This window comes from Muntiacus reevesi, chromosome 4 (genome assembly GCF_963930625.1).
Source record: "Muntiacus reevesi chromosome 4, mMunRee1.1, whole genome shotgun sequence".
Lineage (NCBI taxonomy): Eukaryota > Metazoa > Chordata > Mammalia > Artiodactyla > Cervidae > Muntiacus > Muntiacus reevesi.
The window spans coordinates 93,488,933-93,511,861 of NC_089252.1; the positions used below are offsets into that span (position 1 = coordinate 93,488,933).

Below are 22,929 nucleotides of genomic sequence, written 5' to 3' on the forward strand. Positions count from 1 at the left end.
TGCAGCACTTCCACAGCATCATCTCTTGGGATTTGAAATAACCCAACTGGAATTCCATCACCTCCACTAGCTTTGTTCGTAGTGATGCTTCCTAAGGCCAACTTGACTTCACATTCAGGAAGTCTGGCTCTAGATGAGTGATCTCACCATCATGGTTATCTGGGTCATGAAGATCTTTTTTGTATAGTTCTTCTGTGTATTCTTGCCACCTCTTCTTAATATCTTCTGCTTCTGTTAGGTCCATACCATTTCTGTCCTTGATTGTGCCTATCTTTACATGAATTGTTCACTTGGTATCTCTGGTTTTCTTGAAGAGATCTCTAGTCCCATTTTATTTTCCTCTATTTCTTTGCACTGATCACTGAGGAAGGCTTTCTTGTCTCTCCTTGCTATTCTTTGGAACTCTGCATTCAGATGGATATATCTTTCCTTTTCTCCTTTGCTTTTCACTTATCTTTTTTTCTTAGCCATTTGTAAGGCCTCCTCAGACAACCATTTTGCCTTTTTGCATTTCTTTTTCTTGGGGATGCTTCCCATCATAATTCTTGGTAATTTTAGTATTGTTTTCATAAACAGTATTTCCATTATCCTGGCCTCTCAGGTCTTGAATTAGATCACCTCCAGTGATTTTGCTTTTATTCAACATCTGACAAGATCTGCTGGAGTGCCAGACCTCCCTCTTGCATACTCTCTCAACTGCTGACTGCCATGGTCCCCAGCCTAGTGTTCAACAACTGGAGCAACTCCTGCCCAATCAGGCCTCCCAGCTCACTCCCTGTAGCTCTCAAATTCAAGAAATCCCAAACCCTGGGACTTATTGCGCTGATGCCACACCACCTTTCTCACTGTCCCTCACCCCTTTCTGTCTTCACATCCCTTACTGCCTAGCTTACACATCATGGCCTTTTGTTCTAATTACTGTTTAGCGTATAGTCTCAAGTTCCCCTGCCCCTTCACTGCTTTGTAACAATCTTCCAGCAAAGCTTGAGTTCTGGTGATGTCCAATACTGGACCCAGCTGCAGTTCAGCCCAGGAATTTGACTAAAAAGATACATACAGCCATGCCCACTTTCATCCATGCCCTCTAACCTTGAGTAGACATGTATGTTCCCTGATTATCTTACTCCATGTTTCTCATTTCCATTCTCATAGATGATTTTTTCATACCTTCTCATGGCTCTGGCTCATGGCTTCTCATGAGCCTCTGACCCTCTATCTGTATTCTTTTTCTAAGTGATCTTGCCTCCTATTTCACTAAGGCAGAGAAGCTTCCAGAATAGAATATCTGCAGACTCCCACCGCCAGAGCTATTTGCTTCTTTGGCATTTAATCTGCCTTCCAGCTTATTTAAGCCTCCGTGGTCCTGGGTAAGACCATCTTCTCCATTTATCTACAAGACTCCATCACTTCTTGCCTATTCAAAAATATCTGAATTCTTGAATTCAATTCTCCACATTTCTCTCCTTCCGTTAGTACATTATTGGTTCTTCCCATTTTGTACAAGAATATTTATATCATTACAAGTATCTTTTTATTCCTCCCATCTTTTGACTCCATTTCTCTCTTTTGACCACCCCATTTCTTTTTTTAATTGATTTATTTTTAATGGAAGGATAATTGCTTTATAATATTGTGTTGGTTTCTGCCATACATCAACATGAATCAGTCATAGGTGTGCATATGTTCCCTCACTCTTGAACCTTCCTCCCAGCTCCCAGCCCGTCCCATCCGTCTAGGTTGTCAGAGCACCAGGTTTGAGTTCCCTCCATCATACAGAAAATTTCCTGTGCCTATCTTTGGCTATCTATTTTATATATGGTAATGTATATTTTTTCACACTACTCTTTCAATTTGGCCCACCCTCCCCTTCCCCCATGTGTCCACAAGTCTTTTCACTAACCCTGTGTATAGGTTCATCAGTACCATCTTTCCAGATCCATATATACGCATTTATATGCAATATTTATTTTTCTCTTTCTGACTTACTTCACTCTGTATCATAGACTCTAGGTTCATCCACCTCACTAGAACTGACTTTTAAGAACTGTTCTTTTTAATGGCTGAGTAATAATCCATTGTATATGTATACCACAACTTCCTTATCCATTCATCTGTCAGTAGACATCTAAGTTGCTTCCATATCTTAGCTGTTGTTAATAGTGATTCAATGAACATTGGGGTACATCTGTCTTTTTCAATTATAGTTTCCTCAGAGTATATGCCCAGTAGTGGGATTGTTGGGTCCTGTGGTAGTTTTATTCCTAGTTGGCTTTCTTTTTTTTCAAACTTTAAACCTTTTGCTTTGTATTGGGGTCTAGCCGATTAACAGTGTTGTGGTAGTCTTAGATGAACAGCAGAGGGACTCAGCCATACATTTACATGTATCCATTCTCCCCCAAACTCCTCTCCCATTCAGGCTGCCACATAACATTGAGTAGAGTTCCATGTGCAATACAATAGATCTTTGTTGGTTATCCATTTTGAATATAACTGTGTGTACATGACCTTCCCAAACTCCTTAACTATCCCTTTCCCCCGGCAACCATAAGTTTGGTTTCTAAGTCTGTGAGTCTCTTTCTGTTCTGTAAGTAAGTTCATTTGTATCATTTCTTTTTAGATTCCACATATAAGGGATGTCATGCAGTATTTCTCTTTCTCTCTCTAAATTGCTTCAATCTCTAGGTCCATCCATTTTACTGCAAATGGCTTTATTTCATTCTTTTTAATGCCTGAGTAATATTCCATTGTATATATGTACCACATCTTCTTTATCCATTCTTCTGTAGATGGTCATTTAGATTGCTTCCATGTCTTGGCTGTTGTAATCAGTGCTGCAGTGAACATTGGAGGCATGCATCCTTTCAGATCATGTTTTTATCCATAAATATACCCAGGAGTGAGATTGCAGGGTCATATGGTAGTTCTGTTCCTAGTGTTTTAAGGAATCTCTATACTGTTTTCCATAGTGACTGTATCAATTTACATTCCCACCAATGGTGCAAGGGGGTTCCCTTTTCTCCACACTCTCTCCAGCACTTGTTATCTGTAGATTTTTTGATGATGGCCATTCTGACCTGTGTGTGGTGATACCCCATTTCTGTTTTGATTTGCATTTCTGAGGAGCCTGGTAGGCTACAGTCCACGGGGTCTCAAAGAGTCAGATACAACCGAGCAACTTCACTTTCACTTCACTTTCATGCATTGGAGAAGGAAATGGCAACCCACTACTGTATTCTTGCCTGGAGAATCCCAGGGACAGAGGGGCCTGGTGGGCTGCTGTCTATGGGGTCGCACAGAGTCAGACACAACTGAAGCAACTTAGCAGCAGCAGCAGCAACAATGATCAATGTTGAGCATCTTCTCATGTGTTTATTAGCCATTTGTATTTCTTCTTTGGAGAAATGTCTGTTCAGGTGTTCTGCCCATTTTTTGATTGGGCTATTTATTTTCCTGATGTTGAGCTGTATGAGCTGCTTGTATATTCTGGAGATTAATCCTTTGTGAGTTGTTTCTTGTACAATTACTCTCTCCCATTCTGAGGGTTGTCTTTTCGTCTTGTTTACTGGTTCCTTTGCTGTGTAGAAGCTTTTGTGTTTAATTAAGTCTCATTTGTTTATTTTTGTTTTTATTTCCATTACTCTAGGAAGTGTGACTACTCCGTATCTCTGTTCCCCTTTGTAGGACAACTCTTCAAAACTGTTATCCATCCTCGTGGTGTCCAATTTTTACCTTCAGTTCACTTCTTAACATTCTTATCATGCTTTTGTTACCTTTACTCCACCCGAAAAGCTCTTGCCAAGGTGACAGATGAAATCTGTATTGCTAAATCAACGGTCAGTTTGTAGTTCTCACTTTGACCTTATGAAAGAATTTGACATGGTTGACTGTTCTTCCACTTAGCTTCCAGAACACCGTGTTCTCATCATATCTCAGTCATGGAGAAGAACAATCTAAAAGACCCTGAGGTGCATTTGGAGTGATTGTATGGAATGCAAAAGGAGACTCCTTTTGTAGAAGCCTCACCCTTGTAAATTGGACGCTTTATCTGAGAGGAGACCGCCCTCTTGCTCCTGTGGTGCTCTAGTGGCTAAAAGGGCAATGGGGCTGGAGGGATGGAGGTGGGGAGAAGGGTGAGCTCTTTTGAGTTGAGTCTTTAGGAGCTTGCAATCTCGGCCAGGTTACCTGTAATTCCTCAGCCTCAGTTTTTGTATCAGTAAAGTGTAGATGTAAATACCTGCTACATTGTCTTATTGTTAAAAATAAATGAATTTGTCTCAGACAAAGCTTGGAGTCCTAATTACAAACCCAAATGCCTGCCAGGATGGACAGAAAGGAAATAAAAATTAGGACAGTCAGCAGATGGCTAGCCTCTAAAGGTAGGTCATATTTAGATTTTGAAAATAAACACACCAGGTCAAATAGACCATACCTGAAGGCCAAGTTTGGCCCACATTTTTCATGGGCTGTGGCTGAGACATGGTGGATATTCAGTTAATATTAGACTCCCTTTCTTTCAGAAACTCGCGTTGATCAGTCAGTCATTGAGTCACCCACGATGTTTCATGCTCGTGACATCCATTCAACACCTGTGTCCTCAGCCCTGTCTGTGCCAGGCAGTGTGCAAGGTCAAGTGGTGGCCCCTTGTCTCAGGCTCTATTTCCCCTATTAGAGGTTGACTGACAAATTGGGAAAATAATAGCTGTGAAAGAACTGTGGAAAAGTGTTATGAAAACAAAGGGACGTGATTAACAAGAAAGAAAAAAGAGTGGAAGAGGAGCTGGGAATCTCCTGTAATAAAAAGGAAGTATATGAGAATCATGGCTCACTTCTGGAGTCTTGAGTTTCTGGAGCTTAAGTTCTGGAGTCTAATTTCCTACCTCTATGACCTTAGGCAAGTTTCTTATTCTTCCTATGTGTCAGTATTCTACAGGCAGGCCTCGTTTCATTGAATTTCACTTCATTGCACTTCACAGATACTGTATTTTTTACAGATTGAAGGTTTGTGGTAACCTTATGTCAAGTTAGTCTGTTGACACCATTTTTCCAACAGCATTTGCCTGCTTCATGTCTCTGTTGTCACATTTTGGTAATTCTCACCATATTTCAACCTTTTTCATGACTATTATATTAACATTTGTTATGTGCTCTGTAATCAGTGACCTTTGATGTTAGTACTATGACTCGCTGAAGTCTCAGATGATGGTTATTGTTTTTTAGTAATAGTGTGATAGATTATAGTACAGGGAAGCATCCTTTTTCTTTTTCTTTTCCATGGTGGTCTATCGGTTTATCACCGGATTTTGAATATAGTTCTCTGGGCTATACAGTAGGACCTTATTGTTTATCCATTCTGTATATAATAGTTTGCATCTGCTGATCCTAAACTCCCAATCCATTCCCTGCCTCCTTCTGGCAACCACAAGTCTGCTCTCTAAAACAACACTTCTCTATGCACTGGGAAACCAAAACCTCACATGACTCGCTTTACTGAGCTTGTCGGTAGTTAAACCCATATAATCTCTGAGGTATGCCTGTATGTTACAAAATGAAGATGATAATAGTCCCTATCTCATCAGACTGTTGAGAAGGTTAAGTGAGTTAATGCATTTAAAGCACTCAGATCATTCACTGGTATAGTTGGTTTTCAGGTAGATCAGCTAGCTATATGATAGGCACAGGGATCTAGATGTGAATTTGGAAACTAGGGTTCTAATAAGGTGTCCAGCTTCCCTGACTCACCCAGAACTTCCCCTGTCTTAGTGCTTGAAGTCATGTGCCCTGAGAAACCCCACAGTTCTGGGCAGAACTAGATAGTTGGTCACCCTCACTCTGCTTCCAGCCCCTGACTAGCTGTGGGACTGTGTGAGGCCATCTTATGCCATCTCTGTAAAATGAGGAGTTCAGACTAGACAGGAAGTTCTCAAACTCCATCATGTATGAAACTCTGTTGTTAAAACATGGGATGCCAAGCCCCGCCCCCAGAGTTTCTGGTCCAATAGGTGTGAGGTGGAGCCCGACCCACGGTCATAAACGTCCATTTGTCTTCCAACAGTGTGTGATTCTGTGACTACTTCCTGTGACCTGCTCACAGTCTATATGAGAAAATGAGGTTCAGGTACAGAAAACCATGTCAGTCAGTCATGTGTTCATTCAACACGACTGTCTTGGACACCAACTATTTGTCAGGTAGTGTTCTCACTGCTAGAGATCCAGCAGTCCACCAAACCAAAAGCAGGGGACTCAACTCTATTCCCTGCACTGCCCTGCCTCTCCCCAGTGTCACGCACAGGGAAGGCTCTGAGATGATGAGAACTGGAGAAGAGGCTAAGATAACACACGGAAGCAGTAAGCTCTGCCTTACAGACCTTAAAGGCAAGCATACAGCCACCTGGTTAGGGAGAGGGGTAAGAAAGTCTGTGCTCAGGAGTTACAACCCCTCATTACCTACTGAACACCCACACCCAGACTTCGTATCTCAATGTCAAGGACTTTTATGGCCAAGATTTTTTTTCTTCTTTTTTTTTAGATTTCTCCATTTGTCTCATGAAAAATAGGGTTCACACTTTAAGCCTTAGCTGATATTTTTGAGAAAGAATAGGACTTCCACAATGTCATCCTTTCAAATATTTTATTTTGCTGCCCGCTACATGGGAGAAGCTACCTTTTATAAATAAGCAGATATTCTGCATTTCTCTCATACCAAGTTCCAGGTGAGGAGGAAGAGAGCTCGTTTTGTGCCCTGATGAAAAGCCAGAATATTTATTACCCAGTAAGTTTTGTTCAACCTCTTAAGTCAGTCAGCATGTTTCATTCAATCAAGGGCCCTGACAAACATGCCAGGAAGGTCAAGTGATAACACTCATTTTTTGGACACTCCTAATGACAGGTTTATTTGATTAGATTTAATTCCCCACCCTCCCCCCATCTACTCACATGTTATTGCATGTCCTGTTAGCCACTTTTGTTGTTTCAGGTATCCACTGCTGCATAACCCATCATCCCAAAACTTAGTGGCTTAAAGGAAGGTCTGGTTTTTTTTTTCTTTTTTGGAGGGGAAGGTCTGTTTTTATTGGTTCCCATTTTGTGGGTCAGGAATTTGGGCCAGGTTCAGGGGGATGGTATATCTCTGCTCACGGGGTGCTGGCACACACATGTTAGAACTGGCACAGTGTCACTTCCACCACGTTCTGTTGGTCAAAGCAAGTCATAGGACCAATCCAGATTCAAAGAGGGAGAGAAAATGTACTCTACATCTTGATGGAAGAAATTATTGGTGGCCATTTTTGTAGGCGATTAACCTATATCCTTGCCTTCTTAGTTAATGCACTTCAAAGAAGAAAAAAATAGTGTTTTGTGTGTGTGTGTGTGTGTGTGTGGTGAGGGGGTCTGGTGACAAGACAAAGTCTTTATAGATATCTAAATCCAAAAAGAGTGTCAGAACTCCCTCAGGGAAATGAGGATATTTAAATGATTACCTAAAGAATGTAGCTCATGGAGAAGAGTAACAGTGAAAAGCATATATGCATATGTCTGGCTATACATTTACGATAAATTTGAAATGTGTCAAAATCCCAAGCGTCCTTTTGGAAACAAATACAGCAGGCCATAAAATTCTCAAATGCTTCTTATTAGCCTGAATGTATCTCAAAGAAAAAGGAGAATTGAATGGCACGAGAGGATTTGACCAAAATCTCATGGGCAGCAGATGTTTTGAATGCTCTTCTGTTAAGGGGTAATAATGCCAACCACATGCCTGCCTATATTTTGGGAATTATTTTATTGAGGGCTTGTGAAAATATGGAAAATGTAAACATATACACATAAGCATATGAAAATGCATTAAGTATGGTCTGTCCTCATAGCAGTGATGGGAGAGACAGAGGAGGTTCATATATGGGATGTGTAGGTGACCTGGTACTTCTTAAACTTTGCATGTGCAAACAAGTCATTTGGGGACCTTGTTTCAAAGCAGATCCTGATCCACTGGGTCTGGGAGGAAGCTGAAGTTGGAGTTTCTGACACGCTCAGGTGCATTTATGCTGCTGGTGCGCAGAACAGAAGAGCAAGCTTGTATTAGATGGTGGATGGAAGGGGTTGCTATACGCTTCCCTGTTCAGGGGCCAGCAAGGGTCAGGTAGCAAATGTTGCCTCTGTGCCTACCACGTGCCTGACACTGGGCTAAGACTCGGGCTCTGAACTTAACAAGCTGCCAGTCTAGAAGGAAAGATAAGCACAAAAAACAATTGCAATAGAGACTGCTGAGGGAATGGTGGGTTAACTGTGATTCTGATGAGTTATCTGTCAATTAGCAGAGGCTTTGATTCCTGAACCGCTAACAAGGATGTGGCTTGGGTTAGTTGATTGACTAGAGTCTTGGAGTCTTCATCTATAAAATGATCTTTCCAATGCCTACCTCACAGAATTCTTAGGTGACTTCAGTGAAATTAGGCCATAACGCCACATAATGCATAGTGCATGGTAACTGGTCAGTAATGATTAACTTTTATTATTATACAAATCCTACCAGGTATGGTGGGGGGAAAGACCAATATATTTATCTGTAAAATATTTTGCTTATTAATCAGAGAGGAAATTCAGGAAAGTGATTGACCACTGTGGAAGAGGAAAGAAATTTCATCCATTCTCACAGGATCCTTGAAAAACAAGCAACATGAGCATCTCTTAAGACATTTTTTGAATATAAAACATGTGTGACGATAGTTGAAATGGAACTTGGATTTAAGGTTCTATTTTTTCTTGACTCTGTGGGACCTTGACATGTCGTTTAACCTCAGCTTTCTCATCTATAAAGTGGAAACAATAACAATTGTCATATTTGAAGTTTATGAGGCTCAAATGTCATAATGAATCTTTGGTGTCCTCACAGCCGGTTTGAATCTTGACCTTGTGTCACTTATTAGCTTGTGTGACCTTGACCATTTTTCTCAACTTCTACCTTACTAAAAAAGTACCTAAAGTACTCTGCCAAGGGACAGACACAGAATAAGTGCTCTGTAAATGACAGCTGTTGTTATGATGTGACCTTCCTTTGAAAAATATAAGGTATATGACTTCATGAAGATTATTATTATAACATGATACATGTGCTGTTCTTTATATACATTGAGGTGTTGCTTTCGAGTTTCTGGCAGTAAAGCATAAACTTTGATTTCCCGCCCCCCTTCTCTGTCATGTGTGGTTGCAAGTAATAATTGGAAAGGCAGCAGATTGGTGGTGAGAGTTACAGCCTCTGTGATGATGTAATTAGCCATCTCTTCATCATTGGAGCAGACAGGCTGCGTCTTACACTGATCCTCACACCAGAATCTCAAAATTTTGAAATGCTCCTAGCTTTCATAAAGCTTTTCCTTAGTCTGTCAGTGAACCAATTAAAATGGCAGATTCATGAGGCAAGGACAAACATACAGGGTTTAGTTTGAGTTAGAAGGTGGACTCTAGTGGTCTGGGGCCTCTGGTAGATGATGCTCTGCAGGAGCAGGAGTGGACAGATAAACTTCAGGCAACGGCCTTTCTTGCTATGGAAATGCAGTGACTGCAGCCTGGCACCCTTTGGGGCATTAACGAATATTTCAGTAGCCAGAGAATGTACAATAAAGTATACATCTCCGCACTTCCACCAAGGGAAAAATTGGGATGGGACAGAGAAATTGCCAAATTATCTCTTCTTATATTCCATCCCTTGACTTCCGGTCACCTTCTCTACATATCTGTCTCATTGACACAGTTACTGCGAGGAAGGAGTTAATGAGTACACAGCTTTATTTTCCTTGGAAGAGAGATACAAAACAGGCTCAAAGCAGGGCTGTCATCACCCGGCAAATCTTCAGGGGTTTTATAGGTAATTATTAACCCTTTGTGGCCTGCCTGGGGGGGAAAAACCCTCTGTGCTGCTACTAAGCAACTACTAAGATACTCCATCTATGGTATGTACCTGCACATACCATACCTGCTCAATTTTTTTTCAGACTTAAAATTCAGTAATACCTTAAAAATAAATCTATGTATATAGGCCCAAATGATTGACAAAGTCCCCCAGGTCCTGTACCAGAACAGATCCTTCCCTAACTCTCTTAACACTGGGTCAGAAGTACCATTCTTTTTGTTTTCCATTTGAGAAAAGTGAGGCTTAAAGGAAATGACTGGGCGAAGGTTTCATAGGTAACAGGTCTTGGCTAGAATCCAGGTCTTCTGAATACAGCCCTGGTGCTCTTTGAATGTACTGAACATAGTGTAAAATCTCTTCTCACAGTCAGAAAGCACGTCTGAATCTCAGCATTCTTTAAAACCACCAATTATCACCACCTAGAACTGTCATAAACTGCCCCAATTCAGTCTCCTGGAATTTGTGTTTTCTTTAAAAAAAAAAAAAAATCCATGCGATCAATCTGTTTTCTTGTTATTTTGTCATTTGCTTTTCTCCTGCTTGATGATTTCAGGCTATTTCGATTTGGGGTTTGTCTCTTTCAGTGGGTTTAGGGTGAGTAACTGCTGTATTTAAGAAAATCCTGCAGATATTTGGGATGGGAGGGGGGATTTGAGTCCATGTTGGTCCTAGCAGTTGGTCTCTGGTGGATTAAAACAAAGTGAAAAGCCTAAAAATCCCTGAATGACCCCCTTCAAGGAGTAACTTTAAAATTGAGGAGATGGCAGTGGAGGAAAATGAGGACCCACAATGCCCCAATCAGCTGTTGCTCCGTGCTTAGTGGACCACTATTTGCTCTTTCGTAAGCGGTGACAGAGTCTCCCTTAGAAAGCTGCCTTTGTTGTTCTTCAGGTCTTTGTGATTTTAAGTTGTGGCTACAGATGAGTTCTCCCCTGAGTTCTCCAAGCCCACACTCTCCTTTCAGTCACAAGCAGGTTGCTAGTATATGGGCAAACTTCCATACATGGTATGGGGAGCAGACATGACTTCATGCTCTGCTGTAGACAAGGGGGACTGCCAAGGCTCAGGCGCCCGGTGCCGGCAAGTGTTCCTGGGTTTTGGAATCCTTCTCTCTGGCTGCGTGGTAACCAGACCACAGGGGCTGCTTTAGACTTGTGAGCACATCCTTACCCTGCCAGTTCTCAGGTCCAACCTCCCTACCCTCCAAGAAAGTATCTCACAGGTGCACCCACAAGCATTTGGAAAAACATTTGACAATAAATGTCCATTTTATAATACCAATTGTGGAACAAACGTGAAAGGTAATTTTAGGTCAGCCTCTCAAGGGGTTCAATGAGTTCAGTTTGTTTCTGCTGTATGTGTTGTTTCATTTGAGGTGGGGCAAGGCAGGTCTGATAGCTTTGTTTAAGGAAGTACTCCATGGGTATTCTGCATTAAATTACTATTTTGTGTTCTTTGGTCATGAAAAGTTTCAGAAACCTTGACATAGAGGACTACACCAATTTGGGGTCCTTTAAATTCCATCTTTCTGCTTATTAATATTATTTTACTGAAAGGCATTGTAACAAAGAGGTATATTTCTTCTTGTCTAGAGGGATGGTGTATGTTTAGAATGGGTCACAAATGAAACATAAAAACTGGTTAAGGTCTTGGTAGAATATATCAGGTACAGCCTTTTTCTGATAGTGTTCCTTGGGAATCATATTTGGATTAATTTACACACATATTTGTGCTTTGCTTTGGGCATTACTATTGAGATCTTGCAGAGAGAGAGGGAAGGAGAAAGAGAGAAAGAGGGAGGAGGGAATGGAGGAAGAAAGGAAAACATGAGGCACCAGTAGTTGATAGCATAGTGAATCAGTAGAAGTTGGAGGAGGATAAAGGGGAAGGAGGCAACAAAAAGAAAGGAAACCAGCAACCACGTGACTACCAAGCCCAAACCTAGTTTTGGTTAAAGAAAAGAAGTTTTCTTGACGGAGGAAAATTTTAACATCTCAATTAAAGCAACCCCTTAGAATGTATCAAAAATGAAGCAATACTTAAAAAAAAATTTTTTTTTTCTCTCTGAGGAACATCTTCCTTTCTTTTTGGTAACACAGAAGTCAGATTTCAATAGCTGGAGCAAATGTTTTTCAACAGACATGACTCACTTAATTTTTCTGACAATGTGTGCAGTTATGTTAGAAACTTGCATACTCTTGGGAAGGGACATGAGACACCAGCAAACCAAAACGTCGATAGGAGCAGCTATATCTTGAAGTGTTAATCTTGTAACTTTTTCAGTGTGTGTGTGTGTGTGTGTGTGTGTGTGTGTGTGTGTGTCTATATCTTGAAGTGTTAATCTTGTAACTTTTTCACTGTGTGTGTGTGTGTGTGTGTGTGTGTGTGTGTGTGTGTGTGTGTGTGCGCGCGCGCGCGCCCGTCCCCCCGGAGTGGAGTGCCTGCCTTGCTCTTTGCGCTGTCGTTAACACTTGGCTACTACGCTCGGACCAGTAGGAGCCACAGTTAGTAACTTTGTAAGAATTATTATTTCTCTTTTTATTCTGTCTCTTAGGAGTTCTTGATGTATAGCTTCTTGAAAACTGGCTTTAAAAGGCTGTGATTTAAACAAATAAAGCAACCCCTTTATATCAAAGGTTGGAGTGTTTCCAGGATAACCCTTCAGTTCACTAGGGCAGAGGTGGGGATGGAGGTGGGACTGCGAACACCTTTCAGATTCGGTTTCTGCACGCATTACACTTTCATTTTGGTAATCAAGGACATATTGCTAGATTTAAGGGGTCAGGAACAAGTCAGGAGTCAGAAAGAGCTCCCGGTTGTGAGAGAGGAAGGCGGTCACCCCTAATAAAATAGCTAAAGATGCCCCCAGCAGTAGATTAGTGAAGTTTTAAATCTGCATACATCTGGAAAATGGGTGTAAACTTTAAGTCGCCCGCCCTGTTTGCAGACTGGGAAGGAGGGAAGAAACTTTGAGGCCAGAACGCTCCAAAGCGGGAGCTTTGCCTTCTTTACCGAAGTTTTCTCCTCCCGTACACCCAGAGGGCATACTTTTATTGCACCTCTCCCCACTGCGCATCCCCCTCCTCCATCAGTCAGTAAGTCCCCTTTAAGAGCCAGAGGCCGACTCTCCCTTTCTCCTCCCAGTCCCCCGCCCTTCACACCTTGGGTGGGAAAAGAGACTGGGGTGGGGTGGCCGGAGAGGCGGGAGGGGCGGGATCATGGTGAACGCTCCAATGGGCGTCCAAACTGGCCGCCGTGGGCCCCGGCAGCCAATGAACAGCAGGCGGGGGGCGGGGCGGGGCGCTGTTGCAAAGCATCCAACGTGGGCCGGCAGGAGGCCGCGGGCGGCTGAGCCCAGGGGGTGTGTGAGGGCGAGCGGTCGGGGGCGGGGCTTCGGGACCGGCCCGGGCTGGGCCGCGGGGAAGCGAGCGGCGAGAGGCTGATTGTTCGGCCGCGAGGTCTGCGGGGTTCTGGCTAAGCGGAGGAGCGTGCGGAGCCCGGAACTGCGCGGGCGCGCTCTGCCTGAGGCGCTTGGACAGCTAGGCGCACCGGGCCCTTGGAGCACTGCGGGGGTGGCCGCGTCGTCCAGCCGGGAGCCTGCAGCTGGACGCTTGGAGCCGCGAGGAATATGCCTACGGGCGCAGAGCTTCTGCTGTGAACCCGAGCTCCTTGCTCGCAGCGGCGGCGGCACTTGGTGTGCGAGGGGACTCCGAGGCGCGGCGGGGGAACGAGGAGCGTCAGCCGAGCACCGTTTGCTGGGCTCCGTGGGGTTCGCAGCGAGCACGGACGGGTCGGCCCGGATGGGCACGGGGTTCGCGGCCCCCTCCGGGCTCTGCCGAGTAGCCCAGGCACTGGGGGCCCCCTGAGCGTCAGAGTCGCTACCGCAAAGAGAACTTGTGCTGGCAGCCATGCCCCGGCACTGAGCCTAGTGCGGAGCGGAGCTCCCGCAGGCCTGCCCGTGCAGGCGGTCGCCCCGGACTTCGCAGCCCCAGCACAGGGAGTTCGCTGCGCGCTCCAGACAAGATGGCGCGGCCGGTCCGCGGAACGCTCGGGGCCCCGCGCCTCTCGCCTTGTCTTCTCCTCTTCTGGCTGCTGCTGCTGCTTCAGCTGGAGCCCGCATCGGCCACAGCGGGCTCGCGGGCGCCCTGCGCCGCCGCCTGCACTTGCGCTGGGGACTCTCTGGACTGCGGCGGGCGCGGGTTGGCGGCGCTGCCAGGGGACCTGCCCGCCTGGACGCGGAGTCTGTAAGTGCCGCCCTTTACTCCCTCCTCGCGCCCCGGGGCGCTGTCACTTGCGGACGGGGCGGCTGGGGTGCTTCTCCGAAAAGGGGCTACGCTTTGAGTTTCGTATGTGTCAAGTTTGAATGAGCTGCAAAACTGTTAGTGGGGGATTGTAGTGGTGACATGGTCCTTGGGGATCTGGAGGAGACTGTGCGTGCGAAGAAGTCTGGATGGGAAAAGTGTGAGTCTCGTGAGTGTGTGGCGGTGCACGAGCGTGGGTCTTTGGGGTCTTAAGGCGGGAAGTGTACCTCGAACGTGGGTCCTTGGGGTCTGAAGGTGAGCGAATGTGGGTCTTGAGGTTCTGGAGAAGAAAAAGTGTCGTGGGGGTCTGGAGGTGAGTGAGCGTGGCTCATGAAAGCCATCTGGGAGTTGGTGAGTGGGTGGGAATGTGGAGGTAAGAGAGTGTGAGTGAAGAGTCAGGAGGTGAGGGTGTATGTGTGGGTGGAGAGCGGGAAACATCTGGAGGGGAGAGTGTGAGGAAGTCTGTCTGGGGGTCCGCGAGTGTTTCTTTTTCTCTCTCCTGTAATCCATCTCTCTTGTCTGAGCTGCTTGGCCTTCCAGTGGGTAATGAATGAAGGTGACTTTTGGCTCCAGTCTTCCATTTACATCATTTATTAGTGAGAGTGTGCGTAGCCGCCTCCTCGTCCACCAGACTGGTGGCCTGACTTGGCTCTGGCCCCCCGCAGAATTCTGGAGGACTCCCCGAGTTGAGTTAGGGGACTCTGAGAGTTCCTGGAGATCTGTGACTGCTGGAAGTTGGTCCTTTCCCCCCTGGTTGGTATCTTAGGGAACTGTGTTTAGATCCTTCCTGGCTGCTCCCTGGGGGATCCTAGGACTTGCCAATCCAGTGCACCTTGGGGCCCCCCCTGTAGCATTTCTCCTCTGTAACTGGTGCAGATGAGTCTTGGAGTAGTGCTACTTCGGGAGAGGGTGGGAGACTCCGGTTTCTGCAGAGTGTGTTAACCGGCAGAAGAGTCTCATCTCTGTGCTGTCAGGATTTTGACCTATTGGGACTTGGGGGGCCACTTCTCAGCAAAACACAAATAAGGAGTTGTGTAAACATGGCAGAATGTCATAACCTTTTAAAATTTCTAACAAATCTGCTTCATGAGTCAAAATCCTGTCCAGTTATCAGTAATTAGCATCTCTGCAGAACTGTTAGTACCTTCCAGAAGAGGCCTAGCTTGAATAGTCTGCTTTTTAGTTGAATAATTGGACATCTTTCCTAGAACATACAAGAGTCACAGTAGTAACCTCAGGCATGACATTCACTCTTCAAAAAGAGAAACAAAACTGGTGACACCAGTTTTAACCAACACCTGTGGCTTGATGTAAGAACATGTGGTCTGAGACTCAGACTGCCATAAGGGGAAAGAAGTTAATTCCTTTCAAATGTGAAGATCCTGTGTCCCTGAGAGTGGGGCACAGATCTCTTAACGTTCCACACTGCTTAGCGCTCCATCCTGCGCAGTTGTGAAGCGTGACCCTTATACACAGGCTTTCTCTTCAGTGTTCTGCTGCTGCTTTGGAATTCCTGACTTAGGGAAAACCAGTGGTCAGGTGGTGGGGTTTTAACACAGGTGGTGGCCATGCAAATTAATGGAGGTGGACCCCGGAGCTGCCATTAGGTAGTATGGTGTATGGCTGGGGCAGTCTGGAGTATTGTGGGTTTGCCTGTACACACTCTTAAGAAGTTTCTTTTTTTTAATTGTTTTAAGTCATGGGATCAGTAGCTGCTTGTGTTCACCTGCTGGAATAGTGACTCCCAACGTCACATGTCGTCGGCACCATGGGCAAGGCACTGAGTTCAGAAGTGGTGGCTTCCTGGAGAGGACAGGGTGGCCTCTTTTTTCACTTGCTATGGCCACAAGATCCTCTTTGCCTTGCCCTTTAATTTTTGGAGCAAAACTACTGGTTGTTTGGGGGGGCTTTTGTCTCCTAAAGAGTGACATTTCACAAGTCATAAATACCTTTAAAATTGCAGTCTTTTCTCTTTTCCCAACACATTTGCTGATCAGTGAATACAAAACTGGCTGTTTTGAATTTCTGGAGACTTGATTATACTGATTATGGTGTTAACTGCTGAGATTTTAAGTGAGTAGTATGGCCTCTGGTTAGTATGTGGCAATATGGTATTCAGTACGGAAATGTGTGTCCTTTGAAAAAATGTTTGTGAAGTTTGTTTTTCTTCTGATTAAAGAACAATTTGGTAAATATCTTCCCCCTTCTCCCCCAGACTTCACATTTCTCGATTTAAGTCATTAGTCTAATTCTGAATTTTCCATCAGGATATTTGTTTTATATTCCTGGCTATGATTCAGTCAGAATTGAGGGGAGAAAGTCTCTTGTCTATATATATGATAAAATACATTATAGCTTCACCAACTTTACACCCTCTGAATCCATTGTGTCTAGAAAGTGCATTGAGCTAGTTTATAACCCCATGAACTAGATTTACTGCAGCTAGGTCAATTTCAGGCTGTGGGTTTGAGATAGAAGGGGACCTGTGGCTTTATGGAACGTTTTTTTTCTTTTCTTTTTTTTTTTTTTTTTTTTTTGCTTTTGTAAACAGTGCATCTAATTTTGGAGTTGCTGTTAAGCCCCACATAAGGAAAGTAAAACTCCTTAATAGTGGATGTAAATGCAGTTGGAATAACAGAACTGGAATAGTGCTGGGAGAAGGGAAAATATGTTCTTTCCTGGGGCCTGAGGATAACTTATTCAACACAATAACTTATAGTGGTAGTAGTCGAGCCATAACTGAGTCTGCCATCCCATTACGTAGGTGAGAACGGCCTAGTCCAACCAGCACATTCATAAATAGCTCCCAGCTCTGCCAAGCTCTCTTCAAACTTCCCAGAACCTTAGAAGACGTTGAACTTCTTAGAACTCAGATGTTTTCTTTCTTTGAAATTGCTTTGGGGAGTATGGCTTCAGAAGCTGTTTAAGGTGCTTTAAACACAATTTACCTTCGCCTCTTGTCTGTGGCATAAAGTTGAGCAGAGCGTTGCTTGTTCACAGGGTCTGGCAACTCAATGATGAGCTAATGATTCTGTGTTAGGAAGGCAGGCAGGCCCTGGAGGAGGAACCATTGATTGTCAGCTTGGAGGGAAGATGACTTGGCGTTGGAAAGCAAGGACGTTCCCTAAAGGTCATTCTGAGTCACATTAAGACAAATGTATTGATTTGGTTCTCTGTGTTTTGTCTCCCTACCTGTTTGCGTTACCAAACCCAGGGGACTCAGTCGAACTTCTTTGTCAGTTTGGGCACCTACGTGGTACTTAGGATTATATTAGAAAACAAAACGCAAGCCCCATGGTGGTTCCCATTGTTGTCGGGAAGCAAAGAGGGCCTTTGTCTTTCAAATTTTACAGCTGTGCTGGAAGACCCAGGTGTGCAGGGTGTTGTGAATTAAGGGTTTGGAAAATAGTTTCCATCCTGTTTATGCAAATTAGATCTAAAGTGCATAAGACCAAATTCTTCCAGAACCAAAGCTAAGATGCACACGCGTGCACTTGTGTGTGTGTGTCTGTTTTAAGAGGTAGATAACAGTCTGGATTGCCCCGAGGTCTTCCTTTCTGCCCATTTTCCTCTTTCTGTCTCTATCACTTAAGAAGAATTCAGCAGACCATGAACGTCCAATTCTCCAATTCGTGGGTGTAGACAGAGGTTTGTTCTGAAGAGGGAGCTTGTCCAATACAGGGTAACGGCAGAGAGAAAATCTGAGAAGTGCAAGTGCTTTTAAAGTTTGGGGGAGCTTTAGCCTGAGCTCAGAGTCCTTTTCTTTTCAAGTGTCAGAAGCCTGGCTTCACCTCCCCTACTTGATGGAGCACCTATGTGATACGTTGTTGCTTAGCCCCGAAGTAGTGTCCAACTCGTTTGCGATCTGAAGTAGTGTCCAACTCGTTTGCGATCCCCGTGGACTGTAGCCCACCAGGTTCCTCTGTCCATGGAATTTTCCCAGCAAGAATACTGGTGTGGGTTACCTTGTCTTTCTCCAGGGAATCTTTCCAACCCAGAGATCGAACTCGCATCTCCTGCTTGGCAGGCAGATTTTTACCAATGAACCACCTGGGAAGTCTGCATCCCTTATGTTATTTGACACTTTTTTTGAATAAGGGTAAGTCAGGGAAATGAAATTGGGTGCCTTTTTAGGCACAGGATTTAAGTCCCTTTGATATGAAATTATAGTCATAAAATCTAAGTTTTGAGGACTGAAATTAGGGAGTGCCCAGAGACCCCAAAGTCCAAGGTGTCTCTTGCCTATAGTGTATGTCAGGGCTGTTCCTGCCCCCTTTTACAAGGGACAGTTTTAGAAGCGGGCTCATCTCTTTTCATATTTACATCAGGTCACCAGATTTCCCAACTTTTGAATGTATTGTGGGCAGTACTTCGTCATCTCCAGAAGGATGACGATTCTGTGCAGGGTAATCAGATCTGGGTCCCAGTGGATGTCCAGCTCCACGGGACTTGCAGCCCTGCCCAGGGGCTGTAAGTCTCTCTCCCTTGCTATTAATGCCTTGGCATGAATTCCCCACGCAGCCTTCCCTGAGCACGTTGGGATGACCTCTGGCTGACCTTACTCTCCCTCAGACACCATGCTCACAATGAAAGGGCCTTTCCCCCATTCTGCAGAGGTGTCTCCCTGGTGCAAAGCCTTTTCAGCATCTTCTCTTTCAGTGTGGACAGGAATGCAAGAGAGCCGCTAGGGTTTTGTGCGACTTAACAATACCCCTGGCCTAGCTCTCTGCACCTGCTGCAGCCCCAAAGGTCTGTTATCTGGGGAAGGAGGTGGTTTAAAATAGCCACTGGTTATTTCAAAAGTGACATCCACCAGAGAGGGAAATCTGCTGAAGGGATTCATTAAACTGAAAGTTGCTGTAAGCAGTCAAGGATGTTGGTTGTACCAGTATCTCTGGTTTAAAACTCAGAGGGATTCCTGTGACTTAGCCCATAGGTTGAAAGACCAAGTTTCATGAGCAAGCCTGATTTTCAATGACTTGTGAATGAGCTTGGTGACATTTACTCATTGGGGACCTTTCCCCTCCTCAGCAACTGCAGTTAGAAACCCTGGGGGTCTTTTAGAGTAGAACTCTGAGCTCTGTTAATATTCAGAGCTGTTTACAATGGATGCAGTTTCAAAGGCTGGAGGCATTGTCTTGAGACCGGAGGAGGAGGGGTAGGAGGAAAATTCCCAGGCAGAGGAGGGGAAATATATCTGAAAATCCCCAATGTTTCCTGGCCGATGGGAAATTTAGGAACCGTTAGTGGTGGTGTTTAATGACTTACGCATGTCATTGAGCCTATGGGTCCATTCCATCTACGTCCTGGCTTCAGTTCATAGTGTGTCAGTAATGTGGTTGTCTTCTGCGTTTGTTTCATGTTAAAGCGTGGGAATCTGTCACAAACTCAGATCTGTTCGTACTTCCCCAGAGAAATAGGACTTCGGAGACCAGAGGTAAAAGTTTGCACAGTAGTTAACCCTCTTGGAGTTACTTTTTCTATGTAACTGTGGGGTTTAAAATGGCAGTCCACACTTACCTATTAATTGGCCAATTATATGAGTAGACTGAGAAATTTTCTACTGAAGAACTTGATACAGGACCATTGTTGCCATGAAGCAAAATGAGTAGTTAAATAAGGATTATGGAAAAAATGTAACTTGTGGTTTGTCTATGGTCTGATTGAAAGTTGCTAATTTGTATCCTAGTTTTTAGGGGTTTGGTGGGGTATGCTTATGAATTTTTCTTATCCAAGGGCTTTATGCTTTATACATTTCTCTACTAATATGTTTTATATAATTTCGTACTTTACGTGTGGTTTCAATATGCTTTATGCATAATCTTGTAAGATACATTCTATAAACCCAGTCTGCTTATAAAAGTCACTGTTTTTTAAAAAGCTGCTTCCCTGTTCCCCTGGATTTCGTGCTTTTGGTGTCCTGCCTTCAGCTCTTCTCTTTGTCCTGCAGCTTGGCATGTGATGTCTGATCGTTCCTCAGGTCTTGTTTGGGTTAGTGATGGAGGAAGGAGCGGATGAGGGCAAAGCTTCCTTTATTCTTCTCTGGTAATGATTTGGATGCCTCCTCCCTGCTGATGGCACCCAGTACTCACTATTCACTCCAGAGTAGTGATGATGAGATTGGAAATTATTTCTACGGTCCATTCCTGGCTCCGCCACCCTACAGCTGTGTGTATGATTTGTGGTGAAACTTTCCCCTTTGTTGGTAAAAGAAGGAATCATAATATTCTGCCTTAAGCTGCCGTGAAGACAAGGTTAGGCAATGTGTGTTCAGCCTAATCCAGTGTGGGTCAGTCACCTTGCTGATGGTTCAGAGCACAGGCTGGAGGCTAAGACCTCCCACCCCGTTAACAGGTTTGTATCCCCTTGTAGCATGGCCAGTCTCTCCAAGTCAGGAGTTCCTGGTGACAGAGGCTTCTTGGGAAGAGTGCTTTTCTGACATGAAGATCTCATTTGTTAGGAGCAGGTGGCAGGGCTCAGCCCCCAAGTGGCCTTCTGCCATAAAGTTTCTGGTGAGATGGATACAGTGAAGCTTTGTGTGCCCTAGGGAAGCTCAGACAAATTCAAGGGGGACTCTATGAACAGTTGCAAAAAATTATACAAATTATGCAATTAGCAAAAAATGATTGAGGTAGTTTATAAATGTATTCCAGTTGTGCAAATACAACTGTCTATTGAGCATTACCCTCCTGGGAGGTGGGATATGGGAAGGAGGCTGAGAAGTGAGAGGCCCTTAAACTAATAATTTTACCCTATTATTTCTCAGAGTTTCATTGAAACTGATCCCTGCCAAGAAGCTCGGTCAATTGCTTGGAAACATGCAGGTGCACTCTTCCAAACAAGGGTTAGGTTACGAACTCGGGGGCTGGCTGAATCCTCTGCTGTACCCACTTCTCTTTGGAAATGTTTGAGGGAGGAGGTAGGGTGAGGGGAGGTGATTGTGGGGTGGTTTGCAGAGGGCTGGAGATCTCTGACATTTTTTGTTTGGTTTGTCTGCCATCGTGCAGTAACTTTGTAGGGGACATGGGCATTGAGCACAGGGCCATCCGTGGAATGTGGCAAGGATGCCACCTGAAAAGCCGTTTCTTTCCTTGCCCCTGCACCTGTACCTGCCTCCCTTCCCCCATGAATGGCCGTGATTCACAGCCTTGCCCACATGAACGGCTACGATTGTTTGCGTCTTTATTACTATTTAATCTAGCATAACCGGTAAAGCCCATTGTGTGAACAACCAATCTGTTCATCTCCGTAAGTCCTAATACATCTTGGTTTCCTTATGAACCAGGATGCAGGTTCCAATCACTGCTCATTCAGTTTATTTTGGCAAAAGGTGGCCTTCAGAGAGTTTAAAGAAAGCATGGCCTGTCTTCTTTTGAAGCCCTTTGCATTGATTATTCTTTAAACTTTTATGGCGCCCAAGTCTCTGATCCTTTATGATCTGTGGATACTTTTTTTTCTTGAGGTCTCTTATTATTGGGAAGAAAATGAATGAGAGGAGTGAGGTTCTGTCCTGCGGTAGAATTACCTATATGTTGAGAAATAAGATAGTGGAGAGTTAATTATTTTATTTTTTAGGTGATTAAAAACAAATCACACAACTTCATCTTCTAAGACTGTATTATACAGTATTTAGGAGGTGTTCCCCACCCCCACCTCCTTTTCCTGTCCTTTGCTCCTACCACCCGTTTATAATTGCTGTTCAAGTAATTTCACACTTATCTTGGTCAGGGTGTACATTGCACTGATAAAATTCTTCCTCACTGGATTACCTACTTGATGATGGCCTGTTAGATATACAGTGAGAAGAATCAAGCACTTAAGAACTAAGGAATGGATAATCTCACTTTATTTCCACATTTTGTGGTCACTGTGCTCTTCGTTGGTACCCACAAACTTTAGCACTTCAAGCTGGGTGGAGAGGCATTGACACCCCCCTCCCTCTGCCACTGGTAACCACTCGTTTATTCTCTATATATGTGAGTCTTCTGCTTTTTCTTTATGTTCACGACTTTGTTGTATTTTTTTAGATTCCACATATGAGTGATAGCATATAGTGCTTGTCTTTTTGTCTGACTTCTTTCACTTAGCCTCCTGCCCTCCCAAGTCCATCCGTGTTGCTTCAGATGGCAAATTTCATTTTTTGTGACTGGATAGTATTCCATTTTACATATATATGTGGATGTCACATCACATCTTCTTTATCTGGTCATCTGTTGATAGGCATTTAAGTTCTTCTGTGTATTGGCAGTTGTAAATAATGCCAGTATGAACATTGAGGTGCTTGTATCGTTTTTAATTAGTCTTTTTGTTTGTTGGATTTATACCCAGGAGTGGAATTGCTGGGTCATATGGTAGATCTATTTTTAGCTGTGCATTTAAAAATAATTTTATTTATTTATTTATGACTCTGCTGGGTCTCATTGCTACGCGGGCTTTTCTCTAGTTGTGATGAGTGGGGTCTGCTCTCTAGTCGGGGTGCGAGGGCTTCTCGCTGTGGAACAGGACCGCTCTTGGGCTTTAGTAGTTGCAGTAGTTGTGGCTCCTGAACCTCGAGCACAGGTTCAGTAGTTGTGGCGCGTGGGCTTAGTCACTCCGCAGCATGTGGGGTGTTCACAGGTCAGGGATTGAACCCATGTCTCCTGCATCGGCAAATGGATTCTTTACCACTGAGCCGCCAGGGAAACCCAATTTTTATTTTTTTGAGAAACCTCCATACTGTTTTCA

At 44.2% G+C, this 22,929-nt stretch overlaps 1 protein-coding gene across 3 annotated transcripts in view; it reads left to right on the forward strand.

Moving 5' to 3' along the window:
• Positions 1–13,303: 13,303 nt before the first annotated feature.
• LRIG1 (leucine rich repeats and immunoglobulin like domains 1) overlaps positions 13,304–22,929 on the forward strand; it is a 112,414-nt gene continuing 102,788 nt past the window's right edge. For all 3 annotated transcript variants that reach the window (XM_065933331.1, XM_065933332.1, XM_065933333.1), the window contains exon 1: positions 13,304–14,148. In XM_065933331.1, coding sequence (XP_065789403.1) covers positions 13,928–14,148 — 221 coding nt within the window. In that variant the 5' untranslated portion in view covers positions 13,304–13,927. The remainder of the gene's footprint in view (positions 14,149–22,929) is intronic.